This window comes from Mus pahari, chromosome 8 (assembly GCF_900095145.1).
Source record: "Mus pahari chromosome 8, PAHARI_EIJ_v1.1, whole genome shotgun sequence".
Lineage (NCBI taxonomy): Eukaryota > Metazoa > Chordata > Mammalia > Rodentia > Muridae > Mus > Mus pahari.
In genome coordinates this window covers 74,345,786-74,371,606 of record NC_034597.1, presented here as the reverse complement: position 1 = coordinate 74,371,606, position 25,821 = coordinate 74,345,786, and the positions used below count along the sequence as shown (strand labels likewise).

Here is a 25,821-nt window from a genome sequence, read left to right as displayed (position 1 = left end):
TATGGATCGATCTAGCACAAAATCCACTATCTTTCTAGTCCTCATCAGGGTCTTACGGAACCATCTTGACCTAACTTCTTGGGCACATAGGAATTGCGACAGGATTGATTAATAAACTCCATAAAGATACATCTGTATAACAGGCCCTGGCCTACATAGCACCTCTCTGAGGAATGAGGGAAAAAATAGACCATCAAATTGAAACAGTCACAATATGACATACAATAACTTTTTATAGTTTGCATGAAAACAGAAAAGGAAAGATTGAAATTAGAAAAAAATCAACTGATTTGAGGAAAGGTTCTACTTGTAGAGAATGGGAATGCATATATATATATATATATATATATATATATATATATATATATATATATATGCTTGTATTTTGTCTTTTAAGACTGAGAAGAGTATTAAGTGAATTCACGCAGATTGTATTTTTGTAAGCTAACATTAGCCTCAACCTCTGATTTTGTTTACAGTTTCTCAATATTTAACTAATAGAAGAACATTCTATATATAATAATTGGCAGAAGGACTACAGTCTCACACTATCATTGCATACTCCATAGTCATGTGATCTATGCCATTCTGTTTGTGAAAAGCATGTGAGACATTGCTGACATGATGGTTGCAGGTGAGTTTGCTGTGGCAGTGATTGCCTTATCTCTAAAAGGTATTGCAAAGATAAAGCATTTTAGCAAAAACAAGACAAACAGAATCTTTGGCCAATAGAACAGCTTAACATTCTCATGCATGAAGCCATTGATTTGTTACTTGTTGTTTACATCTTGATAAGTATACACATTATTCAATATAAAGATAGAAATAATTTTGTTTTATATATAATTGAATCTAGATAGAAATATAAATCTCAAGGCAAAGCACAGTATCAGATGCCTGCAGCTTAGCTCCTTGGAAAGTTGAGACTAGAAGTTGGCATAGGCTCAGAATTTTATCTCAATCTAGGAAACATCTCATCCTACCTAACATGTCTCTCTATATATACTCTATATTATTACTATATTGTATTAAGTATTATATATATGCTGCTTAATATATATATTAAACTATATATATAGTTTATTCTGTTTTATATGCATAAACATACACACATACGTTAGCTATAAATATTCAACTTGTATTTGTTAAAATTTCTTACATGCACTTCTTAGCGTAGTTTGTTTAAAAAAAGTACCTCGTCCAGTGTTACAATGCTGTCCCTGATTGTTATGCCCACAATTTATGAATTGAGAGTATCTTTACCCATTTTTCTATAGTTTATGAAGGCATAATTTGCATTGTTATACTGGAAGAATTACAGTCAAAGTTCAAAAGATTTAAGATAATATATTTTAAAAAATGTTTTCTTTTCTAGTAATATACACACTCCAAAAACACAATTACACACACACACACACACACACACACACACACTTCAAAAGAACATATTATATATACAAGAGAAAAAGAATCCAAAAACTTAGGTTGTTTAAGAAAATAGTTATTTCACTGAAATAAAATACTGTGTAATTATTCAACTCCTCTTAACATCTTATCAAACTATTTCAAATAATAAGTTCCCATGTAATTTGATTACACTCATTATTACAAATTATATAATTTATTCTCACTCTGACCCATTTGTAGTCCCCCTTACAATATATTGATCTTAAAAATAATACCTGAAAATGTATGGTTTCCACAATTGAATAATCACATTAAGGAAATCATGTGGGATCTTAATTACTGATGTGTCTATTAAACTTCATGAATCATATCAAGTTTTCTTTATAAGGTTTTCTTCCTCATATACTATTTCATCTTATAATGGGATATCATTATTGTTTATGAAAAATACTCGTGTACTGGAGTGTCTATCTTTCCATAACACAAATGTTCTTGGTATTCAAAAACTGGAGACCTGAAAGTACAAATGTTCATAAATTTGTCACTCTTGAGTTTAGTGGTCTAGAATCATAACCACAGTCCAACTTCATCACAGAATCCCCTAGGTTAAAAGGCTGAGAGATTTGCGTCATTATTTTCAACTGAAGAAATCCTTATCTTCAGACAGATATTTCCATTTATGAGAGAAATGAATGTAAAATAATTTGATCATAACACAAGCTCAAATAAATATCAATTCAAAATATATGATATAGATATTATTATTAAATGAGAACCATATGTGCATATAATTTGTTTTGGGGTAAAGAGTAAATTAGACAAGGAGATTTAGTTTTCTAACCTAAGCTTCGCACATTATATGAAAACTTTCTTACTCCCTTTTAAATAAAAAGGCTTGAAAAGGATCCTGAAAAGGTAGGAAAAAGGAAAAACAGCTGTAATTGATTTCAAGTAAATGAAAGCTTCTTAAATGCAAATTAACTTGTGTTTCATCTTCTGTTCTGCACTTAACATTGTGCCTGTTCATATTGTATTTAAAGATGTGTCACAATAAAGATGTGAAACACATTTTAAAATTATATGATGTAGATGTAACTTTTATATATTAAAATACTCATATTACTACAAAAGCAGCTGAGCTGGTTTAGCGTTACCGTAATTCACCTTCACAGGAAAGCTTTATTCCCTAGGCCTTATTTCAGTGATAACAGGTCAATACAGTCATCCCACTTAACCTGAGATCAGGTCATACTATTGAAAGAATTAAAAGGTATCAGAAAAGCTATCAACTTATATTGAGATCACTTAAAGTTATCAGGATGCTTTCTAGGAATGGATGAAAATTAAATATTCCTCATTTCCTTCTCCATTGCACAACATACAATTTAGTAATACGCATAAAATTGTTATTCAGTGTATAACAATGCTAAACATCAATGTCTGCATAATGAGAACCCATGATAAAGAGAAAATGTTGTCAGTCCACACCGTGGAAACATTATCAAGTTAAAATTATCTTCCTGATTTTTATAAGCCTTTTAACTTCCTGTTCTCATTGGCATTTATTAAACCATAAGTCATCTTAAATTGGTTTACTGGTATTAAAATTTAATAAGCTCAACTGTACTTTCAAAATAGAAAGACACAGTTTTATATACACTCAAATCTAGGTTTGCTTTGAATTAAAAGACTCAAACGCCTTTATCAGGTTATGTCACACTATTATAATAATTGATGAAAACCAAAATATCTAGCAACAATATACTGTCCTATATGTAGCAAATATTTGCTCTAAATAGGCCTTATAAAGCTGGGTTTAAAATTAAGTGATCTTCTTTCATATAGATTCTCTTTGATCTTTCTCACTTTTATTTAGTTCAGAAGGAAAATACATAATGCTAACTATAAATCTGTTCATCATTCAGTTGATTGTACAAGTATTAAATCTATGTTTAATAAATATGACATGTATTTTTTTAAATTAAGATAAAAATGGTAAAAGCAGTTATATATAAAATGATCACTGGAGAACAAAACAGAAGACTGGGTTTTTGTTAGCTTGTGTTTTATTTTTCTGCTGTAGCTGGCTTAACCATGAAGTTACTAATTACCTCGTTTATGTCTTAGGGTGACAATAAGTTCAAACTTGTCTTGAAATAAAAGCTACAGTGAAATATTAAAAATATTCTCTTCACCATAAAAAATGTCCTGTTGGGATAATAAATTGCACATAACCATTCTTCTCTCAGAGCTGAGAAGCTAAAGATTAATACGTGAAGTTCATTCAAATGAGTAAATACTTGCCTCATTTCTCATCGAGTAATATTATTTGGTTGAAATAGTTAAATATCTCATTCTCATTGTTCTACCCTTGCTTTTTTGGAGATCAAATGACTAATGGATTGAGAAGTAAATAGGCCAAGATTTGTGAGATAATGAGACACGCAGTTGAAGAATAGATGAAAACGTATACTGCAGCCATTTTTCTGAGGATGTAATTTTTAACTCAGATGCATGTAAGTTAAATGTCTGCAAAATGCTTTTGCCAAAATGTTGATACTGCATTTAAAAGCCACAAGGGATACAATTTTCAAAGGTTATGCAGTTATTGTGTCAAATGAAGGGCACGCAGTAAAGCTGCTGTAATGCAATTAGTGTACACATTGTGCTTGGATCACTGTGGAAAGTGTCTAAGGAACAGCTAAAGGAGACATGATTAATATCACAAATATAAGTGCTACAATAAAAGGTTTGTGTTTATGAGTCATTGTGATATCATTCTTACTATGAGAGTTTTCAATTCTTAGTCATATGTCATAACCTCTGGTCACAGATACAGACTAAACATTTTCATATGTTGGACATTCATAATTTTGCTAAACTTTGTCTGTTTTGTGTGATTTCAGTAAACATAGTTTGATGAAATAAATTCATGCTTGTGAATATCATTGTCATAGTTTTAAGATTATTTTAACTGTCATATCCAAGTCTTAAACTTACTAATTGACCCCTTATATTCTTGTAAGGTAAAAGACTATTGTCAGAATTCTCTGAACTTTTCATTTCAGTGAAGTATATAGGAATCCTTCAAATGAATTTGCAGTTAAAAAAAAAAAAAACCCTTTTTTCCAAATGATAAGAACAACATAAAATATCGAGGTTGAAGCTCAATAGGATAAGTAGTTCATGCTAAAATACTTGTTTTAATACATGATTTATGAATTCTAATTATATTTATTTCTTAATTCCTTTTAGCTTATTGTTCTACGTTTACACATTAAATTTTTGAGGAATTTGATTTGTTTTCGTTTCCTGATTAGTATTGGGTTTTATCAAGAACTTCTGAAATATTCATATTTGTTTCAAAGAACAAATTTTTTCAAAATGTCTAATCTTACAGAAACAAAAAGAGATGCTATTATAAGAGATATCTTTACCACTACATTATTTGCAAATGTTACTAGATTATCCCAACAGTGAGGAGGTGAAGTCTCAAGAGACCCCCTTCAGAACATAGACATGGCCTGCATTTGGGACATGGAGCCACCCACCCATCTTCAAGATTCTTGATCCAGAATTGTTCCTAACTAAAGGAAATACAGGAACAAAAACGGAGCAAAGAAGCTGTGCAGAAGCAGGCCCAACTTGGGATCCATCCCATGCACAGGCACCAAACCTCAACACTATTGCTGATGCCAAGATGTGCTTGCAGACAGGAGCTTAGTATGGCTGACCTCTGACAGGCTCTGACAGCACCTGACTAAAACAGATACAGATAGGACTGAGCCCAGGGACCCCTCTGGAAGTGCTAGGGGAAGGACTGAAGGAACTGACTGGGACTGCAACCCCATAGGAAGAACAACAGTATCAACTAACCTGGACCCCTCAGAGCTCCCAGAGGCTAAGCAAACAACCAAAGAGCATACATGGGCTGATCCATGGCCATTGCTACTATACTTATACAAGTGGATCCTCCAATCTCTAAATGTTGCAGAATCTACAATGAGTATAGAGGAATACTTCTATTATATATTCATATTTTTAAAATCAGAAAAGAGTTTTTTTAAAAAAAGTGTACATCAAAATATAACATTAATGATGTAAATTAACCCAATCTCTGTAGCTTGTTTTTATAAATACCCAATATCATGAAATTCTTGCAGATGCTCGAAGAACCAACATCTGATTCATCTGGGCACCCAGCCCCAGTTTTGGAGCCCTTATCCTGCTCTACCTTAGAGGATTTTGTCATATAGTGAACAAGAGGACCATTCTTCCTTAGTGAGGAGTGTTGTGCACTATCTTCTCCATTTCAGCAAGAGTGGCATATGTTGCAGTTCTGAAATTATCGCTCTGATGGCATAAGTTGTATCATATCTGGATAGAACAAATGATAGAGGTCTACAATATTTAAATGAAAGTCTATTTTTAACTCTTTGTTTTCCAAAGACATTCTTCACATCTGCTCTTCTGATACTGCAGCTAGATTTTTTAAAATTTTTTATTAGATATTTTCTTCATTTACTTCTCAAATGCTATCCCAAAAGTCCCCTATACCCTCGCCCTGCCCTGCTTCCCTACCAACTCACTCCCACTTCTTGGTTCTAGCATTCCCCTGTACTGGGGCATATAAAGTTTTCAAGACCAAGGGGCCTCTCTTCCCAGTGATGGCCGACTAGGCCATCTTCTGCTACATATGCAGCTAGAGACACAAGCTCTGGGGGTACTGATTAGTTCATATTGTTCCACCTATATGGTTGCAGACCCCTTCAGCTCCTTGGGTACTTTCTCTAGCTCCTCCAATGGGGGCCCTGTGTTCCATCCTATAGATGACTGTGAGCATCCACTGCAGTTGGATTTTTTTTAAATGAAGAGCCATCTTCCTTAAAGAACCACGACAGCAGAAAACAAGTAGTTGGAAGTTGGTAAGCTGAGGGTGCAGGTGGATAAGTGAGTGGGTAGTAACTTTGATAGATGGGATATGTTAGGGAATTCTATCAACCAGAGTGGATACTGGTAACGATAATACACTATATGTGTCACAAATTATGTAGCAAAACTAATAGAATTGCAAACACACACCCACTAATATTTTCAGGAGATAGATAATAGATAATTCTTATTTGAATATTTTGTTATATGGCAGGTATCAAAACATTGTATGGTACTTCCTATACATGAGCACTTTTTATTTACCCACTAAAGAAATAAAGGTGAAAAGGAATAGTCACAAGGACCTACTCAAGGTTATAAACTGAAAGGATAATTCTAACTGAGATGGTGTCGTTTATAATGAGCTTTTAATCAGAACATTTCAAATCCCCATCGAGTGGATTGTTTCACAAATGCAAATCATGGCAGCTCCCTCTTGGAAGTCAGTACTGGTCTTTTTTGGGTCACTTCCTAATTCAATATTACAAGCATTCACTTTCCTTCGAAAGGTTCAAAAGTATCTCATTTTCCACCTATAAACAAAACTCAAAATTGCTTTTAATAATAAGAAGCCAAACTAAAACTGAAAGTAAAATAAAAGTTGATTGCCTAAAAGCTTCATTGTGTTCCATCAACCCAAAATTTAAACATATTTCACTTCAGATTATTATAACAAGTAAGATTTGAGAAACATGAAACATTTCAGATGGGTTGCTAGCCTAGTGTTGAGCTGATGTGGCTTACTATGCATTTCTATGCATTTCTAAGAAAATACTGTTTTAAATAATAGTCTCATTATCATAACAACAACAAAAAAATCTCCAGAACAGTGACAGCCAGGTCCAAAGTCCCAGGATTTCTTGATCACTTCTAAAGAAGTTTCTAATTATCTAATCACAGAGCATCCTCATAGGAAGTTAAGCTTCCTTTGACCTCGCAAATCCAAATAAATCTTCTTTTAGCCTATCTTGTTTAAACCAATCAGTAACTGTATATTCTGAGCTGAGGATCATATGCTACTTCCCCATTCCGAAGCCAGTTCATCGTGTCCCAAATTTCCTCTCTAAATTACCCAGACATTTCTCTCCTATAACTTCATAACCAGAGGCTTGTCAAATATTGTTGATGAGAGCAGGAGATAAAAACCGGAGAGGCAATTTTAGTGAAAGTGACCTCCAACATGAGCTGTTCTGATTCTTGTCCTGGGCCAAAATCTGGAAATGTCCTTGGTTTTGTCCTGGCAGGAAACCAGAAATGCTGGATGTGTTTAGTTGCTCTGCCTCCAGGTCTCCTGTCCTGCTATCATTCCAAGAGCACAGTCATTTGGAAATTACCACAATGGGGTAAATACAAGTAAAGTCTGTGACACCTGCTCCTTGGTGGGACTGTTGGACTGACCACCTTAAACTCTCACCTGTGAACCTATAATGAATTCCTTCTAAAACCCCACTCTCCATGTCAAGTTCATTCCTCAAGTTCAAGGTAAAAGGATCTTGACATCCCTATACAACTGGCTTTTATGGTTGTTGATTTTCTAAGACTCTATCCCACACCTAGAATGCCTTTTCAGTCTCTTTGATGAACTCTCAACATTCCCTCCACACACCTACATCATTGTTATTTAGAACCAGTCCCTAGTGTTTCTTACTGTTCACATATAATCTCTGGTCTTGACCAATTTATATAAGAGTTGCTAACTTACAGTGGTCCCTTTACAACATGTTTGCCTCTGAAATTTATCTGTGTAGTCGTTGAACACATCTTCAGAAGAGGAAGCTTTAATTGTGTTATGTCTGCTGAAGATTTTCAGTCATTTTCTCCTGATTATTAAGAAGTTCAGACTCTTAAGTTAAAGTCAAAGTTCTAAACAGTTTGATTTCAATATATTTTGTTACAGTTTTCAACATGCTTTTTGACATAGAAAAATTTATATCTATAGAAAATGAAGGAGATACTCTTGACATTTGCAAGCCCTGCCCTCTCCCGTTCCCCATAGTCATTCTAAGCAACTTGTCACTCATTTGTCCTCCTCTGGATTTACTATCAACTCTCTTCCTTCACTGGAATCACGTAAAAGGTCTGACATGTTTGGGGTTATTTTACTTTTTATATGTTTAAAAACAGTGTGAAACCAACTACTACGTTCTAACATAGATGTTAGAACATCAAACATGCCAAATGAGGGAAATGAGCAGAAAAGGGCAGGCAGAGGTTAGACTTATTCGAGTCACTATTGTCCCTATTGCCTGTAACCTGTTTGTCAAAAAAAATTGCTGTGGAATTGTGCAATGGAAGCCACACTTGAGAAGGAAGAAATTGACCCTGATATATGGGAAAAATCAGAAGAACTTCCCCTTAAACATAATTACTTCTAGATATTTTTTCTTGTTCACTATTTAAATAGATAATGCATTTAAAACACAATCAAAATGTTACATCACTACCATGAAGAAAACAAACTAGTCTGCTCAGTAAAGAAAGTGCATTAACTTATGTTTGACAGTCTTAAGAATTTTTAATAACATAGTACTGACTAAAGTTGACTTTCATTGTGACATTGAATCAAAGCACGAAATAATTTGATTTTTGTTAAAATCATTCATGATGCAGCTAAACTCCCCTCAAGGTAGTATTAATGACATTGTTGTATCATTAAAGTGAGTTTGAGTGGTTTGACATCATTGAACTGACATCAGACAAAGCTTAGTTTCCTCTGAAGAAACCAAGAGCTATCTGTTAAAAAAATAAAACAAACAAACCAAACCAAAACAAACAAAAACCTAACAAATGTTCAGAGTTTTCAAATAAATTGGGGATGGATAGGTAACCAGCTTACTGAAATGAAAGCATATGTCTTCACTTATAAGTAGACATTTCTAAAACTAATTAAGGAAAGTACTTAAATTCTCCTTATAAAAAACATAATAAATACCCATGGCATAAAATAACTTACTTGCCCTATAGCTTTAAGAGAGGTGTTTTTTTTCTTAATTTTTAAAACTTCACATAGTTAGAAAACAGTCTTTAATAAAATATTAGCATGTGAATGCAAAATAATTAGGATGACAAATAATCTATTTGAATAATCTCATGACAGGAGGAGGTTTATGTGAAAATCCATTATTCTATATTTGTTTATATATTTTGTAGTTTCAAGAACAAGTTTCCAGTGATATGAAACATGGTTCATGCATATCACATTGTATTTGAGACAAATCTACTCTGTGAATATTGGCTAATTTAAAACATATAAAGCTTTTAAAATTTTGGCATTCAAATTATAATGAAAATATAAATACATCAAAAATGATATGCATATTTGATCAATATAAGCATAAGACAGGGAATATGTTTGGTAATCCAATATGTCAAAAATTAAAATTACAAGTCAAATAAGCAAATGCAAGACAAGTCTTATATTCTAACAACTGGAGCTTGGAAGGCCTTGTTTATAGAAAATAACAATGTATTACCAAAGAAATTTCACACAGAAAATGCTGCTGTTTTCAGTAAATTTCAAGGCAGAAGACTGAAATACTCTGGCCTCAGGAGAGATAGTTTTCAACCTTTTTATTTAAAGTCCATATTTTCCTTAAACTCAAGGGGATCTCATGTCAAGCCCTGAAGAGGCACCCTTACCCTTCTCTTTAGGAAATATTCACTAAGTATAGAGTTTTCTGCTCTTTTTGTCTCTTCTTTTTCTCCACCATTATTTATTTGCACTACATCTCTGGCTATCTAGATGGATACATCTAATCTGGTGGATTTTAAAATCAGTATACACATATGATATAGTGTATCAGTCATATTTATCTCAAATAAATGTATACTCACATCTGGCTATTCAAAACTCTGCTTATTTAATTTCATATAAGGCTTCTAGGTCTAGTGATAAGAAGTCCTACTTCTGAGTCCTGTGACATATTTACCAGACTCACCTTGAGAGTTTTAAGTTGTTGTTAATTCCCAGCATGAGCTTTTGTCTCCCTGATTTGTCTCTTCTTTTCAGTATCAGTGTGATCATCAGTTCTTCCAAGTGGGTCAGTTTTCTACTTGTTCTTTTGTGTATATATTTTTTGTATATACTTTTATAAAATACTCGACAGACAGAGCCTCAAATGTAAAATAACTCATTATATCCTGAGGATGTACACCACATTTCTTAAAGGCAGGCACATGATTCAGTGAAATAGATTGTGCACAGTTTTACATTGGTTCTTTGTTTTGCTCCTTTCCTGCTGCATCGCCAATATCATAATATTGTCTCTATATTATTTTCCCAACAACATCATTACAATATATGATCATTTTTCTGATTCTTTAGGAAATGATTAGAACATTATGTCTTTATTTTCTTTTTCTCTTTTCTATTGTTCTCTTTTATTGTTTTAATGTTGTTACTTATTTTGTTTAACTTTTTTAGACTATCTGTATATGTAGCTCATGTTGGACTTGACATCCAAATCCTCCTGCTTCAGTTTCCCTTTTCCCAACTTATTATATTACCAGGTATATTACATTGCCTTAGAACTTCATTATTTCTCACATGAGTTATGGGCACTGTGAAATATAGAAAAAAGCATGAAATTAGAATTAGATATCCTGTTATCATTTTGGAATTTTATTCTTAAAATCTCAGTGCCTTGTTAATCCATTTGAAATGCCTATCTCGTGAAATTATATACATATATGTATATGTATAATGTGTATATCTAATACAAAATATATATAATGCATACTATTATATATGCATACATAATGTATATATACTATGAAAAATAGGAAAGTGAGCATGATTTAGCTGTTTGAAAACCCTCTTACTTATTAGTTCTATGTGAACTGGCTTCCCAGAAGTTGAAGAATGAATAAATATCATCTCTTTATAAAATCAAGATCATATACCATTCACCCATTAATTTCAAATATTCTGTATCACTTTACTGCCCAATGATTTGTTCTTGATATGTAGCTGATGTTCCTTCTTATTTCCTCCTGCTATTTTACTAAAATTGAGAACATACTCTTGGATCAGAAAAATTATTCCTAACAACATAGTGTATTCAGAATACTGTGAAGAATAAATCAATGTAAAATTGACTCATCCTTAGAAACCTTCATTGAGAAAAACTGAGAGAAAGAGAGAGAGAGAGAGAGAGAGAGAGAGAGAGAGAGAGAGAGAGAGAGAAAGAGAGAGAGAGAGAGAGGAGAGTGGGGAGAAGATCAGGTGAAAGGGGAAGAGAGGAGAAAAAGGAAGAGTATGGGAGAAAGAGCCTAAGCTGGGGAATTGGTGAAAGAGCTTTAGATTTATTATAAAATGAAGTCCAGGGAGTCATCCAAGCATGCCTGCCATTGATAAGGTTTTAAAGTTTAAATTATTTGTCTTGGGTTTTCAAAGATTTCTGTAATTAACTTTTGGAGAGAATAAAGTAATCTACATCTCAAGGAGGTAGACAATTGTCTTGCTAAAGGTTGCTTCGTAGACTAGAGAGACAGTGAGCCCACCTGAGGAGAAAGCTGACTGAGGAGAAAGCTGGCAATGAGTCACTGCAGGCTCAGAAATGGTAGGTGGTACCTAAAGAATTCAGTGTGGTTAACCACCTGTGGTAGGGTGGGTGAGGAGATGAGAAAAGAAAAGAGGAAAAGAGGTTTTGTGTTTGTCACTGTCTGGAAAGACAAGGTATTTGAAAATTATAAAGAATTGACTGGAGCAGGCTCCTGTTGGAAATGGAGCTAAGGTGCTGCCAGGGTTGGGGTGGGCAAAACAAAGAGCTTGGAATGATTCTATTTTGTCTTTTCACTACATTTCCGACCCTATAGCACTGAACATGAACTTGAAAATCTGTCTACATTTTTTTCCCTCTTTTTTTCCTGACATTTTTTTCATCTATTTTTGAGATTCTGATAAATCATTAAGCCCTTCCCTTTCCTGCTTTCAAACCCTCCAATATCTGCTCTCTTTCACATTCATGACCTCTTTATTCACTAATCATTGTTAACATACATTCATGTGTATGGATATACACATGGATATATATATATATATATATATATATATATATATATATATATATATATATATATTACTTCATATAACACTCAATTTTGTAACTTTTACATATGTTTTCAGGACTGAACTTTTTAAATACAGGTAAAGTACAATTTACTAAAGTCAATTTTCAACCTAGGGTAGTAAAATTCATTTACATAATAGATTTGTACGTAGCTAATTTGCCTTAATCATATCACTAAATGGAAAAACCTAATAAATATGCTATTTTAAAACAGACTTTATTTATTTATTTATTTATTTATTTATTTATTTATTTATTTATTTATTTATTTCAGATTAGCAGAAGTGCCACTCATTTTAAAGTAAGAGGTTTTGCATGTGAAAACTGTACATACAACACAGGCACAAGCAAAACCTGAGACTTGACACTTTATGCTTCGTTCTTGGCAAAATAAATTAATGATTGATGATTTTGATAAATAGAGGTAAATAAGATGACTATAGATGGTATGGAAAAATCCCTTTATATCTCTATATGTTGATAGAAATTAGATGCAATTCTTTCTAAAGAGTATTTTATATCCTATTTTAAACTTGAAATCACTACTCTTACTGATTTCCAAACTTGCCTTTCATACTATTATTGAAATTTGTGAGTAAGTGAGTAGAACCAAAGGAAAGGATGAAGGCTTAGATTCAGGCAAGGTTTCCTTGTCCCCAAGGTTTTAATCTGCAAAGGGCTGTGGCAGCATATCCTGTTGCAGGATACAATGACTTAAAAGACTTGCTGTGGCATTTTACAGTAGATGTCTAATATATATTCTACTGTGACTTTACTCTTCAATTGCCTGATACTACCAGGATTATGTTATCTGATTAGGTTGACAATATTATACGCTTATAATCCTTTAAAAGTTTCATCAGTATTCTATCTAGGAGCCTGGGTGGGCACAGTGGTGCACGCTTTTAATCCTAGTACTAAAGAAGCAGCGGCAGGTGGGTCTTTTACAGTTCTAGGCTGCCCTGGTTTACACTAAAGTGTATAGATCTAAAGTGGCAGCATATCTCTCTTATGAGAAAAAAATGAAATGAAAAAAATCAACTTTGAGTATTATCAACAAACAAATAAATGCTATTGGGTTATTTATTTATTTTTTTAGAAATTATAATGATTATTCAGAATAAAACTGTTATACACACAGAGTTTAAAAAGAAGGGAAGAAGTAGTGAGAGCTCTGCGTTTTTGTAACCTAATGTATGATCTTATTGGCTATGGACTCTTTTCTTTTCCATTCAGACTATCTGTTCTGGTCTACCATTAGTAAGCAAATCAGTTTTAAGACTAAAACTTGTTTAAGTAACTCAACTCAAAATAAAGTGTTTAACTATCAATAAAATCAGGTTTACACTCCAAAATCAGGTGATGGATTAGGGTAAAGACAGCTACTTTGTTCTAACCATGTCCCTGCACTCCATGGTTTGTATAAGCCTATTTGCCATTTCTAGGCTATACTAGCTTTGGCCACATATCCAGCCCTTTGATGGTATGATTATTCTACCTGCAGACTTGCAGATCTTAAATAACTTTTTCTTGCATCATCATAGTCTACACTCAAGACCCTATAAAAATCCATTTATTTCTCTAAAGATATTTCCTCAAAAGTGACTTGTTATATGTTCATAATATATATACATTATATATATATATATATATATATATATATATATTCATATACATTGTATATAAGTATATTTTTACACATACACACACACACACATATATATATATGAAAAGACAAATAAACAAATAGTAGCTTGGTATCCTTGAAAACTAAGAACCTTGTAGATAGAATCTCAGTATATCATCTACATGAATTCTACAGTGTTATGTACTATGTTAATTTAATTAAAATTCATGAGATTTCTTCTCAGCAAAGTTCACATAAGGCTACCTAAAATTTTACTGGGTGAAATTTTCTTAATATTAAATCTACTTTATGTTGTTTTCTAAGAGTATGAAATAATACATGTCTCATCAAACTGTTCTGTATAACACAGTAAAAATTTCCAGCGGTGTTTTTTTTTTTTTTTTTTTTTTTGACATCAGCTCTTGTCTTTAAATATTGTTAACAGTAGAAATAAAAGTTCAAATGTCTATATAAAGAGTACCATGTACTGTATAATAAATAAGCATTACAATTAAACTTAGGAAGGCATTGACTTCAGACCAAGACAAATAAAATAGCATCAACGTCCTCATTGCAGCTGAATTTCAAAAACCAAGAGGAGACAAATCAATTTCCATAAAATGTATATTTTATTTATAAAAATAATTCCAGTGGAAGTGCTCCTGTTACTGACTTGAAGTCTATTCCAAATGAGTTTAACTTATGGTTAAACCATATTGATGGTTAATTCTCTTTTAGTGCTACCAGAGACAGATGTTGACTATGTAAAAGCTATTACAGAGTAAATGATTATTTTTTCTTTATCAAGTCTAATGTAGGACGTCAACTGTATATTTTACTATGATTTCATAGGACAACTAATGTAATAATTTTTCTGGGGAAGATAATTTTTTTCATTATACTGACACTTGTGTTCTTGTTATTGTAATGGAATTTCAAGAATTAAAGGAAGAAATGGCTGTAATATACAAATTCAGTACAAAAGTATATAATCCTTAACAACAATTTAAAAATACTTCTGTGTGATGAAAATGTACTTGAACTGACTAATGGTAATATTTCTTTTCCTTATTTACTTCATTTAATGTCAATATTTAGCCTTTTCACTACGAGCTACTGTGTTTGACTTAGGATGCTGTTTGATACTGTGTAAAGGAAATCTATCACTTTTCAAAATTATAAAAAAAAAATCATATTTCCTAAAACAACTTGATCTGATGTATCAGAGTTTCCAATTTTTTATCTTTCATCAAGTATATATACAACACAATAGGCTACCTGTTTTAAAAGATGAATGCCTTGTGATCGACTATTTTGAAATTTCCTGATTATTTATGTGTTTTCACCTATCTCATTGTCATTTATGTAACAAATGTTCCGTGGGGTAGAGAAAAATAAGATCAACTTTGCCTTAGATATTATAGGGAATAGTTAGAAGCACCTATTATAAATAGTATTCTTTTCACTCCACATTCATCTTGCCAAATTTATCTCTCCTTTCTCTCTGTTAAAGACAAAGAGCTGCTTTGAAACCCCATTACATTTTGGGGAGTATCTTTTCTCTAATTCAGGGCTCCAACTCTTATATCATTACATAGTTTTAGCCCCTCTGAATAACCAAATCCCCGTCACTGGATTCCTTTCTCAGTTGTCTTCCTTCCTGTATCTGCTGTCGCTTTTCTTAGCTAATATTGTCTGTGTTCTCAAAAGGTCAGACTTTCTACCGCTAATTTCTAGCCACACTTTCATAGTACATACTTTTGAAGTAACATTTTTTTAATGACTCTGTCACAGCTGCTGTTATGGAAATTAAGTATGACCTGTGGTTTTCAGAGGCAAAGCTGATCTTTGAGCCTTATTTTGCAGGAGTTCCCTAGTGTTTCACATTGTTTCTTCCTAGCTATTTTTAGTCACTATGACAATGTGGCTTTCTAGCCCCACCCTTTTCCTTAGTGACTTTTTCCCCCTGTTGTGACTGATAATTCCTCCTTCCTACCCATCCTCCTTTGAATACATCAAACTAGTTTTCCATCAAGGTTGGATGTATTTTGCATATCCATTGAATGTATTTATGTTACCTCTGGAGGATGCATTACTTCTCAAGTAAAAGTCATGTTCGGCTATTAAGGTCTAGCCCCTTGAATTATCCATTAAACAATTATTAATGTGTGCTTCAAGTATACAAGCCTTATAATTCTGCACTGAAACTCAAACAATACCTTATTTTTCACATCCTGTTAAGTGTTAAGGGTCTACTCCCATCACTAGACTATAGGTACCATGACTTCTGAGACTAGTCAGAGAAATATCTTCACAGGATTAAAAGTTCTGTGTCAACTATAATATTTGCTTCATATTCTCAATCCTTACTGTTTGGAGCAGTGTCTGTCACATACCAGGCATTCAGTATGTGCTATATAAGGAGACACTATAGCAGTTACAACACTTTTTGAAGCATAGTGCACACTACACAGAGTGTTGTTACAAATTCAGGATGTAGTATTTCAATGATTGTCTCTGTTTTCAAGAGTATGAGTAGTGCCCGTTAGTCTAGGAATGTGGAACCAGACGTTTTCAAACCGAGTTCAGGCTTAGCTTGTTAATCTCTGTTAAGTATTCACTCATTTCTATAAAAATAAACATTGATTGTTTAGAGAAAAGTAACACTGAAACATTTGCTGTTTATACCTTCAGTTCACATAATAATGAAGTAGTAATTTGCTATGGCTCTAATGCAGGTACCAAAACTTCTGTGCTATGGCCATCCCTGCTACCTCTTTCTGCCCCAACATAACTTTTCCCTTCCATCCTAGCTGTCTTTCTGACTCCCAAACCAATGCCAGAATTGTTTTCTCTAAAATAAAAGTTTGAGCTGTTATCTCCTGAGGAGCCAGGGATCATCCCTCATACTTCACATCACTGAACTCCCAGACACCTCTCCAGTCTCACCTGCCATTCCTACACATACTTCCCCACCCACCTGCTCCTTAAAGGATCTTCTCACACATTGCTTGATTCCATCTGTGCCACTGAGAGTGTCCTGTCACCTCCTCTCCTCCACCTTCACTCTGCCAGGTTAGCAGAAGGATTTGCTCAGATGTCTCCTACTTCCCAGAAATCTTCAGGGATTTTAATTTTCTGGGCTAGGTTTTCCTTCCAAAAAATAACATTATTCGTGTGGACATAAAACCCACTTCTCTAATATCATAGTTCATGTGCCAATTTGTCTTCAACAGTAAAAGCTTTTGAGGACACAGCACAGACATGAATACATCTTCGTACACAGTGACAGAGTTATTCTTTATTAACAGGATGAGCAAGTATATATATATATATATATATATATATATATATATATATATATATATGAACATTCCTCTGCATCCAGCATTCTTCTATGTCCCTAACTATAAGGGACCAAAAGTTGGGAAAACTGTAAATGTTTTAAACAGTGAGGAAATACATACAGTCTCAGTGTTTGGTGATAAATGCTTCAGGAGTATCAGTGACTACATATAGAACAATGTATTCTATTATCCTTGGAAATTACTATGCAATAAATGTTCTAGGATGCACAATAGAGTCGTAACATTTAATGGCTCATAGTTCAGATTCATAGAGAATAGAAAGTTCTACAGAAATCTGATGTGCCAATTGGAAACTGAATCTTCAATTGTGTGTTACAGGAGTTTGGTAATGTAGAACAGAAAGAGCTGCAGCCTGGACAATTATGAAACTAAAGGTACTCTCACCTGTGCTACTCTTCTTATGACTAGTGAATCCATCTTATCAAAATACAGGTTACATGTAAGCTTTTCATCTAAGCTTAATGATTATAAAGATCACAATGATTAAAAATCAGAAAACCTCTAATACCAGAGTTATATGATCAAAGTATAAAAACTACATACATGGGGGGGGTTACAGTATTACATCTATTACATTATTTTACTGTTGCTTAAATTAAAGGTAAAATTTATCGAGAATGTTTATAGGTTAAAAGCATGTTCCTAATTTTTAAAAATGTACTAAATATTAGTAAAATATTATTTTTAAAAATCCATAAAAAGTAAAGATGGTTGCTTTTGTTGGGATATTTGGAACGTGTAATCATTTTGGATTCAGAGAAATTTAATTCCGATTTGGAGAAATTTAATTCTATACTTTTGTCTTTGGATACATTTAAGTGGATGAAAATTTGTGAGGGAAGTGTTCAGGAAAGGCCATTTCTATACTTACGAAAAAAAGAGATTCTCAAAATGATGTGAAGTCTATTATAAATCATTCCAATATCCATGCTAGTGTTTAGAATAAGCAATGAACATGAAGGATAAAATGTGTTGGCATAATATCAGCTGCTGGATAGTGGAAGCAGATGTGTGCATTGAAGAAAGGGGATGCACAGAAACTTAGCTGAACTACAGGACAGCTGTAATAGGAAACAAGCAAACACAAACTGTAACGTGCACAGTTTACTGGATGGTATTTTCCTATACAAGAGAAGACAAGGTGCGTTTTGAAATCTCTAGAAGGCATCTGAAGAGTGTAGGGGTACTGGCATGCTGCTGGATAAAAATGGTTTCAGAAAATCTTACATGGCTACGAAGTTCTGACAAGACTTCACAAATATTAGGATTTTGAAAAAGTCACATATGTGAATCACGAGTAATGACTTTTATATTTTGTACATGAGTTTTTTTAACATTAAATATTCAACAGCTCCTCTTCACTCTTCTAAGACAATAGTTTTCCATTTCCTTCTTAGATAAATCTGTTGTTAATGAGATTTTTTTTTTTTTAATTAGCATCATAGACTGGAAAACGGCTACCGAGAGAAAGGACTGGGCCATCATCTCCTCTTGTTGTGTGTAAGCACATTTTCTTTTGCCCCCATGGGAAGATTTGGGAAGAGTAAGGGATTTTGCTGTGAGTCAGACTACAGGAACGGTAACATGGAGCAGAACAGAACAGAACGGAAACTGTTGGTCTGACTGCAGTTCCAGTTACAGGGAATTTTTAAAGTAGGTCAAGTACATGTTCCACTCCTAATCCTGTGGTTCAATAACCTTTTGAATGTTCCTGTGCAGGCTGATGGAGAAGCTACTGGCGTTTTCAAAGTTTGGGAACTTATTCCCTCACTCCATTTCTATCCCTCAAATTCATGACCCCAGGATAAAAAACACTAATTCAGACCCAGTTCTGGGTTTTAGTTTTGAGGAATTCTACTTTCAGATAGCACTAAGTAGGTCTCCAGAGTCCCCACATGTGTTATCACCAGGAAAGAAATTATATATATATAATTTATATCCAGGGGACCCACTGTGACTGTGGAGTAGAGCCAACTGGTTCATTCTAGAGGAGGTTTTGTAGCTTGCAGAAGAAGGTCAAGGTTCATCTTCTCATTTTAAAATCTAGTTTTATGTTTTCTTGACCCAGTCTCCATTTGTACTTTCCCTAAATACTATCACAATTAAATGCAAAAGTAAGTTTGAAGGAGAAACATGGTGCAGAATGAACAGCTTCTGCCACCAAGTCAGAGCCTACCTACCTCTATTTTTTCATCTGGCATTGACACCTTACTCCTAGAATAGGGGATCCTTTTGCTTTTCATCTACCTATATTCTGTCAGGATCTATGTAAAGCAATCATTTTGTCATTTAGATTCCAGGAACTTCTCTCACTGGTGTCCACTCTCAGCATCTTAGAAGCCAGGACCACAGATGAATGCAGATTCTATCTTCCCCTAGACCTGGTACAACTGGGTAGACAAGAGAGCTGTTCTTAGAGAGGACAGTCTTAACTCTCTTTCCAAACCCTCACCCAGACCTCAGTTGTAATGCACCTCTTCAAAGCACCTACATATTTTCACACATGTGATGCCTTCATGCCAGACTTCCTATGTCAGGCAGCCTGGCTTACCCTATAGGAAGTTATCTTCTGACAGTTCTGGAGGCTGAGACATTCAAGGAACCATCAAGGTAGTGGTATCCTGAGACCTTTGCTCTTGCCTCAACAGAGGTCCTATCTTATTGTGTGCTTGTAAAACCTTTTCTTTGAGCGTTCCTAAAAGATGATAGGAAAATAGAACAAACTCTTCAGGGTCTCCCCTTAGTGCTAAGTCCACCATGAAGGTTCTATCCTTGTTGTCGCATCTAACCTTGGTCATCTCCCAAAGGTCCTATCTTCAAATGTCATTGCTTTGAGAGTCAGTATGAATTTGGTTGGGGTAGGGAGAAGAGGGACACAAACATTCCATCTCTAGCATGTAGGCCAAGGTTTTTGTCAATTTTCCAAAGGAGAAACCAAGGCCAAGAGAAAAATTGGGCTAAATCTACAAGAGGCAGACCTAAGAATGACAGTGTCTACGTGGATGGACCAGCTGTGCAGTTCTTGAGCCAGTTCTTCCCTCCATCCACTCGCCAAGAACACAGAGTTTAAAGCTTAAAGGGTGGAGAAGTGTTAAAACAGTGTCTTGGTTTGAATATGCTTGACCCAGGGAGTGGCAATATTAGGAGGTGTGACCTAGTTGGAGTAGGTGTGTCACTCTGGGTGTGAGCTTTAAGACCCTCACCCTAGCTGTCTGGAAGCTAGTCTTCTACTAGGAGCCATTGAATGAAGATGTAGAAATCTCAGCAATGCCTGTACCATGCCTGCCTGGATGCTGCCATGTAACTGTCTTGATGATAATGGACTGAACCTCTGAGCCTATAAGCCAGCCCCAATTAAATGTTGTCCTTATTAAGAAGAAGGAGGAGGAGAAGCAGGAGGATAAGGAGGAGAAAGAAGAGGAGGAGGGGGAGGAGGAGGAGGAGGAGGAAGAGGAGGAGGAAGAAGAAGGAAGGAAGGAAGGAAGGAAAATTAGGGTAGGTGATTTGAAAGGTTGGAGACCACTCTCAACCAAACTGGAAAGCCATAAAATAAAGACAAGTTACCAGAAATTCTGCAGACTAGAATGGACTCCTATCACAGGTCTTAGATCACATGACTGGACCCTGCCACCTCTTTTGGAGGCTGCCAGGAAGAGGCCAATGTAAAAATGTCTTCTATTAGCTTCTACTGAGTTGACTTCAGAAAATCATGGAGAAATCATGAGTACTCTATCTCTGGAAAATTCAAATCTTGTATCAGGCATGCAGGTGGCTGGCAAGTGTTTAAGAGAGCATCCCTTTGCTATTTAGAAATAGATCAAAATGACTCTTTTAGGTAATATTTATAAATCATTTGGGGTGATAATCTCATTGTTAACATTAAAGTCATTTATAGGATTTCTACTGAAAAGAAACTCAAAGGTGAAAGACTTCTATAAGGAAGTTGAAGTATGGATAACATGCTCGACCATAAATCTAAGTTAGCTTCAAAAGCTCTTAAGAGAGCTTTATTCTTAATAAAACTGTATGTGATTTTTCTTTATATAAGAAACAAAATAAAAAGCATTGTATATATTTTGTTGACTCTTGATGTAAGTAATTTATTATCTAAAATATTAATCAATGAAAGTAAAAATGAAGCAAATTATGTTTTGATCAATTTCTGATCATTCTTCATAAAATACTTTATTGAATATTATAAAAATATTTACTTTTCTTACAAAATACACATGCTATTAAATTTATTCAAGCTTGGTATATGGCTTTCTAATTGCTCATCTGTCTATCATCTGTTTATGCATCCATCAAATTATGGAACTGTATTATTCGATAAATGTTAAAGGGACATATTGAAAATATATTAAACAAAGTCAGAAAGAGGTTACAAAATGTAGTCAAAATAAAATAAACTTAAGTACAATCTTTAGGATTTTTTTCAACACAGTAAAAGAAACAAAAATAGCTTATTTCTTCTAGAGGTTTTATTAACATAAAATCCTTAAAGCTATCTTCGGCTCCAGTACAGTACATCACACCTTCAATTAGCTGCTGAATCCTTTCAAGTATTTTTTGTTAAAATAATGGGCAATTCATACTAGTGCTCTGTATTTGGTACTATTAAGCTGATGGAAGCAAAAATGCAGAACTATCAGAAGCAGAACAAATGGATGAAAAAATTAATGACACCAAGATGGAGATGAAAGTGGCATTTAAGCCAAAAAAAACAAAATCTCAGGGTGTTTCTGTTTTCTCAAAAAGAACATTATTATCATAGAAAATACTACTGGAAGAATGAAGAATGATTTTGTTTTCTTTGGAAATTGTTGGATGTACTGAAAATAAACGTGACTTCATTACTTGCATGGTTGTCATCAGCAGTAAAGAAAGTTGTCTTCTGCACATGCTTACCCACGTGTGTGGCACTTCCTCTAATGATTAAATTATCAGAATATATTGACCCAAATTAGCTATATACATGCTATATACATGCTCTATATTTCCAATGTCTTCTGAATAACCTGCTCATCATGTACCTTGTATAAAACAAGGATTGAACAGCAGGCTCTGAAAGCCTATTTTTCATATTGCTGAGTTCTATAGTATTTTATTCCAAATGCTGCCTTCACTACTTATGACTGTCATGCACTAAAATACAAACCTCCATTAAATGGGAGGAGAATGATGCTTACCTGTTTATAAATGTTTTAAAAGTTAAATGCATAGGATGAAATGGATAAACCTTAACTAAGTACAGTGATTCGTGCTGAAATGGTGCAGACGAGGTACTTTGATTTTCTTCTCCAGCTTGGCAAACATCAACTCGGGTATTAACTTAATCATTAATGGTGCCTTGATAGTTCACCACAGTAACCAAAGAGAATTGAAATGGCCCCAGGAACAAAACCTCCCATTTAGAGACAAAATTTATAGAAAATGCACATTTTGCTCAGGTATATTTCTACTATTAAACTTCAGCCTGTTTAAAAAAAATGAATACATTTTAATAACCTTTGCTTTCTTGTGTCAAAAAGGGGACATGTTTTAGAGATTTGAGGTTAGACTGGTTAATGTTCTAATATAATTTCCTCTTTCTTACTTAGTAGTAAGAACCTAGCAAATTCTACTGCTGTTCTGTGGACCTAGATAGCCAGAAAGAAAAACAGACATACATATACAGAAGAAAGACAGTCAGACAGATAAGGTAGAGATGAGAGAGATGATAAAAAGAGAGAGATGACAACTATACTAATTACCTGTGGTTATGTAAAGGCACCATTCAGGTCCAATTTAATTTGATGTCTTCAAAGCAGTTATATTAAAATAAATATTACTAAAGTAATCAATAAAAAAATGAATGGGTCTGGAAATAAAGTAAATGTTAAAGCTAATCTTCCTTTTAAAAAATGGAAGTTCATATTCTTTCTGGTATGAACCATGGATTCCCTCAGTCTACCTTTCAGCTTCATAAGAACCTTTTTGTTTATTTCACACTAGTGTGTATAAATTATTTACTTTACAGGAGGCATTTCTATTGGGGACCTTTAAATTAGCAATTTTTTTCATGAGTAATGTTAATTGAAGTATACAATAACTTTGACCTTTTAAGAATAGCCTCTTTCCTAAGATAATATCTTTTGATAGAGAAATTGAAGACTCAGTGTTTTACTATAATTTATATTTTCAAGCACAATCAGCTAGACATTTCTTTTTCTATAGGATAAATATGCAAATACACTACTGCTATAGCTTAGTAGATAGAAGGGAGTTGCAGTATTGCAGTGAATGTTTAGAGGAGCTTTTAGTTTTTTGTTTTTGTTTTTGTTTTTTTTCTGTAATTCATTATTTAAAGAAGATGTCACAACATACATCATATACAAACTTCACTGACTGTATATTCATTGTGTTACCTCTTGGTCTCCTTATCTATCAAACTCCCATAAATGGGCAAGATTTGTGCTATGTATCCATATAATGAGATCCAGTAGTAAAATGTGCCTAAAAGGCTTATATAAATCATAGAGCAACACTTCCCCAAGACCATTTAAGTCTCTTCAAGTAACGATCCAAGGCTACAGGAAGTGTGCATACTAGAGAAGGATTCCATTTGTTTCTGCTGAGAATAAGTTAAAACAGAGTTGTCTCACTACCTAGAAAGCTTTTATGGTAAAATACAGAAAGAGTCATTTGTCTAAACCTTGTTATACAAACAAGGATTTATGTAAGGTCATCCTTCTATATAATATAAATTTTAATGTGAACATATATTTATTATTTGATAATGAATATAAAATTCCTTTTGTTTGCAGTACATCTAAAGATATAGGCATAGACATTTTGACATGTAGGTGAATGCATGTTTCTAGTGAAGTTTCAATATGATTTGAAAACTCCCTAAGTTCATATACTCCAAAGCAGCAAAACGTATTTTAGAACCATCACTAACTAACTGTGAAGCTAAATACCCTTAGTTTAAATGTGATCTTTCATCGGAAGCAATCTACAAGAGTATATGTTGTATACACATATATACTACTGATATCATGAAGACAATATTTAAGCAATCTAATTATCATATATTTATTAATAAAATTTGATTGATGACAATTTTCTTTTTATTTTATGTAAAACAGCATTAAAATCTCTTTATTGTGTTACACTGGAAAGAATCTTAGTTGTCTCTGAAGAAATCATTAGTGAATATCTCACAGTGATTAAAATAACTAAAACATCAAAAGTAACATGAAGTTATACCAAATGTACTAAAAATAACTTTCAGAAGTGTAACCCATGCACACAGTACCTTATATTTCTTTCTCATGCGTCACTGTAAAGAAGCTCTTGTTTATTTGGTATCTATGAGAACACACTGTTGCAAACCCAGAGCAGCTGAATCTGTCTTAGCTATTATTGCAAATGTAAACATCTATTTTGACACTACAATCAAAGCTAAGAATAAAACAACATGGATAAGAAGTATAAAATCTGTATCAAGTTGTTGTCTAAAATTGTTTTCCAACTTTGTAATATAAATGATGGCATCATGTTCTTAAATATCAAACTGGTGCATGTCAAATTTTCCTTGTTAGTCAAACCCAAATTAGGCAAGGTTAGGACACTTTACATAAAGTCAGAACCTCCAGAGTAGAATCAAGTTCCTATTTTAAGAAGCTTCAAGGTCACTATCAATTATGAGTGTGAGACAGAAAAGCTTTTCTTGTCTAGGATCATGTATAGCTTTGCACTTTCTCTGATCTATTATCAACGGGCTAGTCCACTGTGCGAACAGCATTGGTAGTCCTGAGAAATTTAGGAATATGACTTTGCACTCAGTAAGCACGGGATGACGTCACTCACCTTGTTCGAGTGGCTGACTTTTAGTTGAAGTAGTTTTCATCTTGAGTGCCTCCCTAACCGACATGTCACAGCAGGAGCCTTTGTTAGTGTCTTGGTCACTGTCCGCCTGATCGCTGTCCCCGTGCCCACTGTCTCTCAGGCTGGCTCTTTCTGGGTCCTTAAACGTGGAGCTACTGAAATACACATGAAGAAAAAGAGGAGAGGGTGTTGTCTCTACCAGTCTTAACCTGGAGTGTAGTCTCTTGCAAAGCAATTTTGACACGAATGCAAATGGGGAAGCCGAGAAAGTTATTTAATAGGCCTTACCTTTGAACAAACTGCTGCCTGCTGCCCATGTAATTGGGCTCTGCGGGAAAATTGTCTGTCTGTGAAAGAGAAGGAAAAAAAATACGTATAGTTGTACACTGGACAAATCTCCTGCAGAGCAACAAGATTTCCTAGTGGAAAAATGATTAATAATTCAAAATTTCTCTTAATCTTCAGATTTGTACATTTTAATTAAATTGGAAATTGCTGATATGTAATTATGTACTCAGAACAATTAAATGATTCCGGTCCACAA

The 25,821-nt window shown here is 33.9% G+C and overlaps 1 protein-coding gene across 3 annotated transcripts in view; it reads right to left on the bottom strand.

The window, feature by feature from the left end:
- Window positions 1-25,821, bottom strand: part of Pcdh17 (protocadherin 17) — a 93,168-nt gene that overhangs the window by 33,266 nt on the left and 34,081 nt on the right. For 2 of the 3 annotated variants that reach the window (XM_021203513.2, XM_029541513.1), the window contains exons 2-3: window positions 25,566-25,624; window positions 25,260-25,432 (exon numbers count right to left, since the gene is read on the bottom strand). In XM_021203513.2, the coding sequence (XP_021059172.1) occupies window positions 25,260-25,432; window positions 25,566-25,624 (232 nt within the window). The remainder of the gene's footprint in view (window positions 1-25,259; window positions 25,433-25,565; window positions 25,625-25,821) is intronic. The other variant, XM_029541514.1, reaches the window with a different exon arrangement.